At 37.3% G+C, this 14105-nt stretch overlaps 1 protein-coding gene across 5 annotated transcripts in view; it reads right to left on the reverse strand.

Annotated features, from left to right (window-relative positions):
• Nucleotides 1-290: 290 nt before the first annotated feature.
• MTDH (metadherin) overlaps nt 291-14105 on the reverse strand; it is a 56320-nt gene continuing 42505 nt past the window's right edge. For all 5 annotated transcript variants that reach the window (XM_082674605.1, XM_082674606.1, XM_082674604.1 and 2 more), the window contains 4 exons: nt 10489-10596; nt 8159-8299; nt 5433-5589; nt 291-4794 (listed from right to left, as the gene is read on the reverse strand). In XM_082674605.1, coding sequence (XP_082530731.1) covers nt 4724-4794; nt 5433-5589; nt 8159-8299; nt 10489-10596 — 477 coding nt within the window. In that variant the 3' untranslated portion in view covers nt 291-4723. The remainder of the gene's footprint in view (nt 4795-5432; nt 5590-8158; nt 8300-10488; nt 10597-14105) is intronic.

Here is a 14105-nt window from a genome sequence, read left to right on the forward strand (position 1 = left end):
TACAACAATTTCCCACCAGATGTCAGTGGAGTGACTCGAGGAAGCAGCAGCAGCGAGGCTGTCATGACAGCCTTCCAAGACCAGGTTATGTGTTACCTGGGACCCCTACTCAGTTGTGGCCCCGAAAAGCTGTGCCCAGCTGGGCGCCTGAGAGTAGCTATTTTCATCCATGCCTCCACAGCCCGCCCCTACACCCCGCCTCAGTCCTGTTACCTGACAACAACAATCGGCAAGCTCACCCCCAAGATCCCCTACGGGTAATGTTCTATTTCTTAAGCAGAATGGTGGTTTCAGAGGTGTTCATTTTATTACGCTTTATAATTTATGTACATGTTACATATATTCATTTTGAATGCTTTGATACAATAAATAAAAAAGGAAAGCACACATACAAAAAAGAATGCCATTATCAGGGGGATGACCTTGAATCTGCTTAAAATTTTCTTCAGATTAGCCTATTCATGAACCTCAGTATTGTTAATTAGGTAGGTAGCAAACATCTTACAATGCACCTCATATACCTTTCTTGATGCTAGGATTAGAAATCATTCTGTTAAAGTATTTAGAATAGTTAAAAGTGCCTTTTAATTTTTTAAAGATTACGTTACGCACCAGGGTAACTTCTACTGAAAACTGTTATAGTCTATACTTGCAGTGTAGGTGTGAGAGCAGGCTGCTCAGTTTTTTGAAGCCTCTGGGTCTCTAGGATTTCAAGCAGTCACTGAGTGGCAGAAATTTCTTCCACAATCTACTACATATAAGTTGAAACATTACTAGCTGCAACTCTGAGTAGCATCCGAGATTTAAAATTTTCCGCTCAATCGGAAAAGCTAAAACCTAACCTCAGAAGTGACGCTTGGCTGCAGGATATACACAACGTAGTCAACCCTGTGACAGACCACTAGCTGTTCCTGATATCCACTTCTCTACTGCTTCCTCAGTAATGAATCCTGAAATGTTACTTTGGCCCATGACAGCCCAAGAGAAACACTATGACTTCCCATCCTCCTCTGTAGCTAGTAGGATCAACTGACTGAGTTTGGGTGGATAAGCCTGTGTGGTGTGAGTAACTTGAAGAAGTGTTCTTAAAGGAAGGGAGCAGAAATGCTGAGAGGAGGTTTCTAGCTAGTGCAGCTGCCTGCAACCGTGACACGAAAGCCACGTGTTGAGAATGTGGAAGGGCAACACAGAAGGACCTTGGATGCCTGGCCCTGCAGACTGTCAGAGTAGCCCTGGCCTGCTTTCTTGGGCCTGCTTTCTCTCTTTTTTTTTTCTACATGCAAGAGAAATAAACTTCTATATTAAGTCACTATTGTTTAGGACACAGCCATACTAATACATAATGCCAAATTTGAGTTTAATTTCCTTAATTTAAAAGGTTGATACAAGTGATACACTACACCTGGTGGCAGTTACATCTACTGCTAAGATGATATAAGATGGAAGCTGTTTCCCACAGAGAACACTGTGTCACGAACAGGGACATTTCAAGAGATGTTTCACTCCAAATACTTGACTTGCCAGTGGTAAAGCCTGCAAGTACAACTATGGTTTCAGAGCATCAAGAAGATTTGAAACATTTAGAACCTATAGTTTAGAAACATCAAGAACATCAAAAAGTCATTGCCTTTAGACTAGCTTAGGATGCGAAGTGCCCTCCCGTAAGAGAACTGTAAAGAGCAACTTAAATCAAAAATGGTTTGTTTTATTTACAATACTCAATGCATTTTACAAATAACATATTTGCATTCCCTAAGTCTTTTGGAAAGTAATTCCAGTTTGTGCAATGAGCTTATAGGAACGTCTTAAGACATCTGTTAGACATCCTAAATTCTAAATTTTGAAAGATATTTCACACTCTATTAATAGAGGACTGTTTGTAATTAAGAAAAACTAAACTCTGTAGTTAAATATTGCCCTTCAATATCTTTAACCCAAGTACAAACTGGATTAGCCTATGAAATAATACCATTAGATTCAGATGAGTCATTCCCACTGCCCGCCCAATAAAATGCATGCACAAAGTAAACACGGTCAATTACATTAATGACATTTTATTTCAATACTTGTTTTTTGGACTCTCTCAACTATTGTTTTGCTCAATTCAGGATACAGAGAGGTAGGATTCCAGTCTGGGGAATTCCTAACCCACTACTCCCTGCTCCAGAACAGGGAAGGATTTTCATTCAGTTAAGTACGGGCAGACAGGTCAGGATGAGAGAGAGTTTTAGTAGTTTCTCTAGGAGGCTTTGTTTGCTAATCAGAACAAGGGTCCCCTCCAGCCCTGACAAAGCCTGAAGGGATCACTTATCTCCCTACTAGTGGTTTGGGGAGCATCTAATCCAAGCCTCCAAAGGACAACAGGCTCCCCTCTCTCCCCTGAATCATTACCTTGATTTTATTGCCTTCTGAGTTTATGTTGGAAAACAGTTCCTCTGTTCAGACGCCAGAAACTGCTTTCATGTCACATAAACAACTTTATGGAACAAGTGAAGAGCGATGAACAATGATACTTTGTGCAAGAGTTTGCATCTCACTCATGTGTAAGAGAATGAACTTACTAATTTTATCACTCATAGCTGCCATCTCTTAAAAGATAAAAATCCATGCCCTAGTTCTTGAGCCAGAGAGAAGGGACAGGTATCTCCATCCTGGATCCACCCCAATTTAGCAGTGCACTTCTCCGTCTCAACACCGAATCTGCCCTCAAAAGATGGTGTTTCTAACACTGGTGTTGGTGGTTGAATGAGAGATACTAAGCTGGAGAAATAAAGTCCGACATTCGACATAGCCAACACAATTCTAAAATAAAGAAATGGTGAGGTAGAGTTGAGAGAGTTCAATTCAATTTGTTGAGCATAGATCTTTTGGCACATTCTAAAATTACACAGACTCCCTATTCAATTCTCCTTTGTGATACCTTTACAAAGTGCTGCAATGTAGGAATCCTTGGATCTCTTTAGGAAGCATCTATATAAAGCGAACAGAGCACAGTCATTTGAAGAAATCCACTCCTGGCACTTTAGCTTATTTACCCCGATATTGAAGCAAATAAAAACAATGCTATCCATTTGCTGAATTTATTTAAACAAATCAATTTAGAAATATAGAATTAAACAAAACTTCTGACATGTAAACATACTGCCATGTTCCTGAAACAGATGTTAACACCTGATAAAAGTTAATAATCACTTGTTAGGAAAGCTGTCCATTAATAAGGCCAGTCTTCAGCAAAACTAAAAGCATTTTGTTTCTTTAGCTTTCCTAGTGTGACAATGCAATACTATCAAACCACAGTCAAATATAATAAAGACAAGATTGGATGGACAGATCAGTACCATTGGTTACAGCTGTTAAACAGTTTCATTCTTGGCGCCACAGGAAAACAATTAAGCCAATCACATCGAATAAATCATGGCTTTTTTTCTTTATCACAATTCACTAAGTGATGTTAATTATGGTCCTTGTCAAACACGTTTGGTAAAGGCTATTTACAGTGTACATGGCTGAGCATGCACTATTTATAGTTACAAAGATACCTGCCAGTTTATTACAATAGAATTACACAGTGCCTGAAAATGGTGAAACATCTCACACATCATTTAAATCAATACAGTTTCAAGCAGGAAACGTTCCTTATTTGATCACGATTGCAATAATTACATGAAAATTCTTATAAAAACACGAATCCCCTTCAAGAAATTGATGCATATTCTACGCACTACAGGTTAAGGCAGTAAAAAAATGTATTCCTGATAACTGGAGGTCTTGACAATGTCAATTAAAGCTGTCTGACTTTAGTTTTTCATTCTCCATCATATAATCAAAGTTCTGTCTGTATAACTAGTTTGTGAAAGATTTCATTTTTAAAGTCAAAAAAGTATTAGTAATGATGAAGAGTTGGTGCTGGAAAAAAAAGTAATTGCTAGGGAAAGGAAAAAATGTAAGGTGGATTTTGCCTGAAAGTTTTCAAATCATCAACAAGAGCATTATTTGTGAGTCTGAACCTTAAAAGTATAAAACAAATATATAGTTTACCTTTCTTAACTTAAAATATACTGTACTTTGAACAATTCAAGTAAAGTAAGACTATCAAAAATAACTTCATAAGCCATACAAGTGTCAACTGCATTTTGAATGTTTTAAGAACTTTTTAAAAATTGTAAACTAAACCATGACAGTTTAGTTAAACAAACGATAAATGACTTTTTATTTGCACTTGTGATTTCTTTAATACAAATTGCTACCAACAAATATGTAAAGATATGGCAGATTATGCATTTGATCAAAGCACTTTGATTTAAGCATAAAACAGATTCAAATGGTTTAAGTTCCGTGCATAAGATCCAAGAAGCTGCCTACGAATATGTAGGCAACCCTCTCTCTAATCAGAATCCTTTATTCCTCAGCTGCAGATGAGACAGGGCACAATCTGTTGTAAACAGGGCACTGTTGTAAAACCAGGATAATATTCTTAAATTAAGATCGTTCTTGTTAGATTGAAAAGACTTTCCCCAAGTGTCTTCCAATTCTGCTGACCTCTTAATTTCATAAATTAACTTTCCTTTGATTCCATTTTTACGGTGGTTGTGTTCACAGTTTTGTTTTAAAAATTGGTTTAAATTTATATAAAACTCTGTACATGTTCACAAATTATTGCATAAACAGCATAATCTTCAAGACAGTGTTTGCAAACACATGTCCAATTCAGGAAAAAAAATATTCACGTTTCCCGTCTGGCTTTTTTCTTCTTTTTTATTTGTTTGGGAGATTCCCAACTAGTTTCAGACTTGGCTAAAAGGGGGGGAAAAAAAAGAGAGAGAGAGTTAGGAGGACAGTAAATATTGTTCTGTTTCAAAAATATGAAAGTAGTATCAATAAAAACATGCTTTGAGATCCACTAACGATGCCTCACATTTTATGTTTACATTTTCAAGTTTTAGTTACATGTTTTTCAGGATATTCTCTGGCTGCCTTCCTCTTTTCCTTTCCTCTGTATTATTTGGTTTAACGATATGGATATTATTTCACCAGTTTTGACCTAGAAAAACCATTGTTTAAAAGACTCAATCTAAGTAATAAAAGTGAAAGTGGGTAAAATGGACACTAAAGGTAGTTAAAGGGAGAAAAAGAGGTGGAAAAAAAAGGGCACAGAACAATTTGCAGTCTCAAGAACATGTGCACAGAAAAAGGGAGGGACTGGGCAAGTAAGGGCAGGCATAGCCCTCCTCTGTGTATGTCCTTGGCCACCTATTCTTGCCTGAAGGGATTTCAGCTCCCTGGTCCTCCCAACTGAGGTCCACAAGGGTCCAAGGAATCTTCACAAAGGAGGAAAGGGATGCTCTAATAAGTAATCCATTAGACTTTTAAGATAGTAACACTTATAGACAGTACAGAGAACACCAAAAGAACCAAAAATGAGAATTACTTACTCTGTGAAGGAGGCACACTATTTTGCTTAGTATTCGACTTGGATTTATCTGTTTCTTGTAGCATCGGTGGCACTTGGGAAGAGCTCTTGTCAGAATCACTTTTTGATGAAATAACAGATGGCTCGGTAGAAATAGCAGGTGGAAGAGTCTTGATAGGCTATTTTGAAATGAAATTATCTTAGATTTTCATTAAAAATTTCAAATAAAAATAAATATCATAGTAATACAAGAGGCTGTATAGCAGTAATATGAACATGGTTGCCAAATAATTTATCAGCAGAAGCGCTACAACTCATGCCTGCCCTCTAGTGACACATAACCAAATAAGTCTTTATTTACAATATCCACAAATACAGGTTGGGATAAAAATGGATAAATGTGTAAAATCACAAGATGTTTACTGAATTTCACATGAGTGAATAATTCCATTTTCATTAACTTTTACATTTTTCTTTTTCATTACAAGTAACAGGATTTTTTTATGTTTTGGTATTCAATGCTTCTGCCCACTTCCCACTAACTCTCACCTCCTCAAAACCTTTTCATGTGAAGGCAAAAAGAAAATAGCAAATTTCTGAACTACCAGTAGGTGATACTCCCTTTTGTTCTTCTCAAGAGTTAGAGATATCTCAAACTGCAGCAGCAATAGGTTCAGTTTCCTCCCCAAGGAAAAAGATGGCCTCAGATACAGCAGACTATGGCTACTAGAGTCTTATCTATTAAAGCAACTAGTAAAACTCAGGTCCAAATCATCAGAGTTTTATTGAGTCTGGTAGTGAAGTCATAATGCGTAGGGCCTGAACTCTTGAATCTTCCTTCTCCTCTGCAACCTCTGAGCAGAGAGGTAAACTAACTGTTTTGCCTGAATGAGGCCTGACTGTTAATGAATGTTCAGGACAGGTAACAACAGAAACTCCAACACCTACAGTGCCTTGAGGCTGTAACAGATGAGTAAGAGATCATCTCACCCTTTAGCTCTACCTGTGATGATTATTTTGAATACAGAAACAAGGGTAAGTCATGCTTCTCTTGCCCCTTGTTCTTCCAGGCTCCATGGGTTCAAGAAAGCACAACGGGAAAGGAAACAAGAGGCAGGTGTGCACCCAGGTAACTACTAGAATTCCTTCTTCCTATCTCAGGTATCTGAAGCTGCATTTATGTTGCTTGGTTCAACTTTAATAATGTTTCCTGTATTTATTTCATACCCAAAAGTTCAGTACTCATTTTAAATCTCTTTCCCCCCCATTCTCTCACTTACCTATATTAAATCACAGAAGGACTCAAATATCCTTTACAAGATGGCTTCTGAAAATGACTTATTAAGTAAAACATCAAAATGTCATGTGACCCTTTGCAGTCTTACTATTAAATTTATGTATGTATTTTTAAAAAAATTAGTTTATTTATATATTTTTGGCCGCGCTGGGTCTTCGTTGCTGCACGTGGGCTTTCTCTAGTTGCGGTGCATGGGCTTCTCATTGCAGTGGCTTCTCTTGTTGTGGAGCACGGGCTCTAGGTACGGGAGCTCTAGAGCGTAGGCTCAGTAGTTGTGGCTCACGGGCTTAGCTGCTCTGCGGCATGTGGGATCTTCCCGGACTAGGGCTCGAACCCGTGTCCCCTGCATTGGCAGGCGGATTCTTAACCACTGCGCTATGAGGGAAGTCCTATGTATGTATTGAGACTGCATTCTTTTATGTCAAAATACTCTCAGGGAATTAAAAGCATCAAGTCCAAATAGGAAGTATGGTTAAGATTTTTAGTACCAGACTTACAAATTCTTTCTCTTAACAGTAATTCAGGTTCTTGTGTAAAGCTGTCTCATTAAATATGTAGCCTCCACAGAGGCAGAGATTTTTTTGTCTGCTTTGTTCTTTGATGTGTCCCCAGAACCTTAACTAGTGTGTGGCACTGTGGTAGGTTCTCAATACATTTTTTGAATGAGTATATAAACAAACCATGCAGAATTTCATGGTCATTCGTATTTCTTATATTTCTATATGATATAACTTACCAAATTAGAAATCAGACTTTTAAAGAGCTATGGTCTTTTTGTCACTGGTCTAGACCTTTTGTAAAATGGTCCCTTCTGACATATCAAAATTTTCCACAGAGGCACACAGTTCAAGATACTGTCAGCAAATTTTAAACAAATGCTACATTCTGAGAGGTCGGACCATAGTCATTTTATATTATGTGCATGCTTTTGGGAAAGTGGAACCAGTCACATTTTCTGTAAGCCATCTATCCCTTGTATGCCTAGATATTTAAGGAAAAAATACAGTCTAGTGGTTCTCTCTAGTTTTGCATCTGATAGTTATGGGACTTGGGCCAACTTATTCAACTTCTCTAAACTCATTTATATAATGGGTTGTACCTTTCTTGTGGGGTTGTTGTAAGGGCAATTTGGTGTATTTAAAATGTTTAGCATGGGCCTCCATAAAATATTACTATTAATACAATTCTCAAGTCATCAAAATTTTATTCCTTACATATCAGAAAGTTACCTGGCTATTTTTTTTTTTTTTTTTTTTACGGTACGCGGGCCTCTCACTGTTGTGGTCTCTCCCGTTGTGGAGCACAGGCTCCGGACGCGCAGGCTCAGCGGCCATGGCTCGCGGGCCCAGCCGCTCCGCGGCATGTGGGATCTTCCCGGATCGGGGCACGAACCCACGTCCCCTGCATCGGCAGGCGGACTCTCAACCACTGCGCCACCAGAGAAGCCCTACCTGGCTATTTTTGATGAGCGCTTCAGCTGGATCACTAGTGCTTATGGTCTTCAAAGAAAAAGCTTTTTCCTGTTTTGGACGGACCTTAGAGGTATTCACTGGGAGCTCTTCTCTAACTTCTTTTTCTAATTCTTCTGTGTCCTACAGAGAAAAGTAGTGCATTAGATGATACAAATCACTCATTTTTTTACTAATTAAAATCTATTTGGTTTATAGTACTACTGTCCAGAAGATATTCCAAGAAGATAATTTTATTTCAGAAACTGCCCAAATGGCTTAAAAGAGCATAAAAAAAAATAATTATTCAAAGAATTTTAACCATAGGTACATATGGAATATACGTTCATCATCCCTGCTTTCCTCAGGGATTTAAATCAACTGTGAATTAAAAAACAACACACTCACGTCCCCAAATGGGAACCATTTAATTTACTAAACCAAACAAGTATTTTTTTCCTTTTATAAAAAGTACACGGGGAATTAGGTGCTACTTTAAGACTTTAGAAATAGCATTTCACTTAATGATTTCTTCAAGGAATGAAATATTTATACATAAGTGCATTTTCTAGATAAATTAAGCTTACATAGTAGAAAGGACACAGATAGGAATTTCAGTTTTGGCCATGCCACAACCTAGCTAAGTCAAGGACAAATGCTTACGTCAAGGACAAATCTTTGATTTCCCCAAACTGCAGTTTCCTCAACTGTAAAATAAAATTTGTGTAGATAATTTTTATGGTCTTTTCCAAGTTTGAACATTTCCATTCTTAGGTCTTCAAACTTTTTAAAAGACATTACATGCTTAGGTATGTGAGGTAAGTATGAATTAGAATATATTAAATAGGACTATCATTGTGAATGGTAAGGAAAAAAAAAAATCCAAAACGTAATCATTTATGCATAGGCTACTCTGTGCTATGTACTTTACACAGAACTTCACGGATATCTCATTTAATTCTCGAAACAATCTATGCAGTTAAGGAACTTGTGCAAAATACAACAAACAAACAAAAAACAACTCAGTAAATGGCAGAACTAAAATGTGAATACAGATCTGACTCTAAAACCTGTATACTTATTCACTATATTTAAAAAACAGATCAAACATTTTTTAAAAAGGAATATCAGAATACCAAAGGAACTTTCACAATTTAATGACCTTTGCCAATTAATCTGAAATTTAAGGAATACATCTACCCCACAAAATTTCTTTTAAAAGGAACTCACCTAATCTACAAGTCAGAAAAGCAGTATTAGTAAAGTCCATAGTATGAATCACAGAAATCCAGAAAAAGTTTGGCTAAATGGATTTCAGATAGTATTACTAAACAAAGTATGCCTATCAATAACACTTCTCATCAGCTAGTTCAGCTAACAAGAAAAGCACACCTACTGTATAGTTTTTGTTTTTATGCCCATTGATCTTAGTTATGTTAACCTTAATGCCCATCTATTATTACTGAGAAAAAACTAATACTGATAAGGGAATGGTATCATTTATGAAGGGTTGTGCTCCCCACAACAAAAAAGAACTGAACACATACTTCTTTAAAAAGTCACGCTGAAACTTTTTCCAAATAGAATAAGTAGGAAAATTACTATGTAGCCTATCCTCTAGAAATTCTGGTTATCTCCTACATTTAAAGGAATGAAAACAATTAGCCACATGGTTGTAAGTAAGAAATAAGATTTTCATAAGTTGTAATGTAAGTGATAATGCTTTCAAAAACAAATCCATGCATATTTCCAGTAATCTAGTACATTTGAAATTAAAATCTTTGTTTTCATCTATATAATGATCTAAAAATACTTTCCCAGATAGAAAAAACCAAAGAAAAGGAAAATGTAGGAGTGATATAAATAGAAAGTTTCTGTTAGAAGCCAAAAAATCAGGAAAGGATACCAAGTCGAACAGCCAGCAAACTCAAAGTCAAGGGAAAGACTCCACTTGTTATGCACATGGTTCTTCTAAATGTGCTAAAATTCTAATTTGCTGAATTCCATTACTCAAAGAATTTCTGTATGTGTGAAATACTGTACCCCCTGTTCCATTTCATCATAATATAAACTAAAATGCATCTAATTTAGAATTTTAGTTATTTGCTTTTGGTTTATACCTTTGATATTTTCTTTAGAGCAATAACATTTTTATTACAGTATGACACATAAAATGTTTAAAACATTCTATGACTTTTCAAATGCTTCTCAAGTAAATTTGATGTCTCACATGGTGTCTTTATATCTCTACATTTTCTCAGCATCTGCAAATTATCTTTTCACAAGTCAGCAGTAGGTGCTTAATGAACGATGTCTGTTGTTTTATACTTTACCTGTGCAGGAGAGTTATCTTCACCTTGCTTCTTCTTTTTCTTTTTCTTCTTTTTAGATTTCCCTGTTGGAAGAGCTCCCTCTCCCTTTTCTTTATCTTCATCTGAAACCTGATTTTAAAAGCAAAAATACTGAAGTGAACCAACTGGTTAAGTTTTCATTATTCAGAAAATTATTATGAAATAATTCATTAGGTGCAGTCTTTTTCTCCCAAATTCTAAATAAGAATTAGTAACAATAAAACTGATCTGAAATCACATACTCAAAAAATAACAAAAGTGCATGGAACTTCACTCTTCTATTACGATAAACCTCTTTTTCTTACATCTTTCATCACTCACTACATGATCAATTAGACAGCTGTGTAAACCTTGGTTTTTAAAAACTCGTTTCTTAGGTAATTCATTTTATTTAAACACAGAACTATTTGCATTAAAACTGAACTTGACCCTGTTAAGAGAATGGCAAGCTACGGAGTAGGAGAAAATATTTGTAAACCACATATCCAACAAAGGACTTGTATCTAGATTATATAAAAAAACACTCAAAATTCAACAATAAACAAATAAACAATCCAATCAGAAAGTGTGCAAAAGATACAACAGATATTTCACAAAAGACATTAGAAATGTTCCGTATCTTGACCATGTCAATGCCAATGTCCTGGTTTTGACACTGTACTACACTTTTGCAAGATGTTACCATTGGGGGACACTGGGTAAAGGGTACAAGGGATTTTTCTGCATTATTTCTTACAAGTACATGTGACTCTGGGACTTCCCTGCTGGTCCAGTGGGTAAGACTCCGTGCTCCCAATGCAGGGGCCCTGAGTTCGATCCCTGGTCGGGGAACTAAATCCCACATGCAGGCCACAACTAAGAGGTAGCATGCCGCAACCAAGAAGCCTGCATGCGGCAACTCTGAGCCCACATGCCTCAATGAAGACCCAGCGCAGCCAAAATAAATAAATAAAATATTTTAAAAAGTACATGTGACTCTATAATTACCTCAAAAGAAAAGGCTTAATTAAAAAAATTGAATTTGAGAAGGAATGTCATTGAAAATAATATTCTGCATGACAAGAATAGCAAATTAGAATTGTTAAATTAGTATGAATGATATTTCTTCACACATACCATATAGCTGAGTTTTCTATGGAAAAGTGCTTTTAGATTATTCTGTACAGATGACAGCCAAGATTCTTAGACTCTACTTAACGGGAGAGATGATATAGCTAACTTGCTATTTCTCTGCTCAGCACCATAGTCATTAGGATGATTTTGGAGGTCTCATGAACCATCAAATAGTTTACAGAAATTACTAGCAGATGGAAAAACAAAACCAAACCAAATCCTGCACAAATCCTGCTAAACTTAGCTAAGAGACTTTCAGTCCAAGTTGGCTGCTAGTTGTGGAGAAACTTCCACAGAAGTTTTTACCATAGGCTCACAATGATTAAAATGTCATATGAAAAGATGCATCCTCTGAAGGATATTCAGGTCACAAGAACTCTGGTCAGTCTGCTTCTCAGCCAATTCATAATCCATCCATACTGTCTATGGCTGCTTTTGCACTAATGCATGGCCCTTTAAATAAAAGTTTGCTGACCCCTGCACTAAAATCTCTCCTATCATTAAAATACAAACGACCCCAACAAAACTCTTCATCATACTACATTTTGCTATTATCCACTACTTCTCCTCCATCCATACCCAAACTTGCTTAAGAAAAAAAATCTTAAAAAAAATTTTTATTTATTTATTTGGCTGCACCAGGTTTTAGTTGCAGCATGAGGGATCTAGTTCCCTAAGCAGAGATTGAACCCGGGCCCCCTGCATAGGGAGCACGGAGTCTTACCCACTGGACCACCAGGGAAGTCGCAAGAAAAAAATACCTTATTATTTTTTAACCATCATTTTACTCAACTTACTCCGACTGGCTAGTAGTCCAAGGTTTCTAATCAAACTGCTCTAAATTACCAGAGAACAAATGTCTCAGCCTCTGTGTCCCAGAACTCTCCTCCCTCAGTTTCTTTCATGGGTTAAAAGTTGGGAGTTCCCCAGATTTCTATGCTCAATACATTGCTCTTTTCAACTCTATAAAATTTTCTACACATTTCACTCACCCTCAAAGTTTTAACAACCATATACTAATTACTTCCAAATACAGATCTTTTCCCAAAGCTTTAACCTGTTGCAACCAACTTTTCTTAGGCATATCTACAAAATACCTTACATCTAACACATCCCAAACTGAACCAACCATCTTCCCCCAATTAACTAGCTTTTGCTTTCTCTGTTGGAAGCACCACTTTCACCATCCCAGTTACCTAAGCTACAATTCTGGAAGTCATTTTTTTTTGTTTTTTTTAAGAACAATTTTTTTAAAAAAATTAATTATTTATTTATTTTTTGGCTGCACTGGGTCTTCATTGCTGTGCATGGCTTTCTCTAGTTGCGGTGAGCAGGGGCTACTCTTCATTGTGGTGCGCGGTCTTCTCTTTGTGGTGGCTTCTCTTGTTGTGGAGCATGGACTCTAGGCGCACGGGCTCAGTGGTTGCAGTATGTGGGCTCTAGAGCGCAGGCTCAGTAGTTGTGGCAGATGGGCTTAGTTGCTCTGCGGCATGTGGGATCTTCCTGGACCAGGGCTCGAACCCATGTCTCCTGCATTGGCAGGCGGGAAATCCAAGGTTTTAAACGTGACATTCAAGGGCTTGTAGAACCTGGTTTCTGCTTCCCTTTCCAGTCTCATTTCTGATCACTCTTTGCTACACATTCTGCTTTAACCTCTGGGATGCCTTTGCTAAAACGCCGAAGTGTTTCCATAATACCTAACACATTATAACATTACTTTTATCTTCCAATGTGCCTGTCTCCCTCCTCTCCTCCCTAACTAGACTGTAGGCTCCTCGAAGGCAGTAATTGTGTCTTGTTTCTCTACTAGCACAATATCTGACCCATGGCAGATGCAATTAATGTCTGTTGAATAATAATGGCCCTAGTATCTTCAGAGCCTCTTTGACTTTTCACCCTTCTTTCTATAACCAACCAGTAGAAAAGTTCTATCAGTAGCTTAATGACTTTTGTAAATAACCACTTCCATTTATTTTTCAAAGCTATCAACTTAGTTCATTATCTCCTCCTGATTCATGAAATCAAAATAGTATAAAATAGCCTCCCAAACCAGTCTTCTCATTTTTGCTATATCCAGCCTAATTTTTCTTTTTCAAAAAATTTATTTATTAGGCTGTGCCAGGTCTTAGTTGTGGCACACAGGATCTTCGTTGCAGCACGCAGGATCTTTTTTAGTTGCGGCATGAGTGATCTTTTTATTTTTATTTATTTATTTGTTTGTTTGTTTGGTTGGCTGTGTTGGGTCTTAGTTGCGGCATGCGGGATCTTTGTTGCTGTGTGCGGGATCTTCGTTGTGGCACATGGGATCTTTTTTTAGTTGTGGCATGCGGGATCTTTAGTTGTGGCATTTGAACTCTTAGTTGCGGCATGTGGGATCTAGTTCCCTGACTAGGGATTGAACCTGGGTCCCTTGCATTGGGAGTGTGGAGTCTTAGCTACTGGACCACCAGGGAAGTCGCGGCATGCGGGATCTTTTAGTTGCAGCA

The sequence above is a fragment of the Grampus griseus genome (genome assembly GCF_964374135.1).
Source record: "Grampus griseus genome assembly, chromosome: 17".
Lineage (NCBI taxonomy): Eukaryota > Metazoa > Chordata > Mammalia > Artiodactyla > Delphinidae > Grampus > Grampus griseus.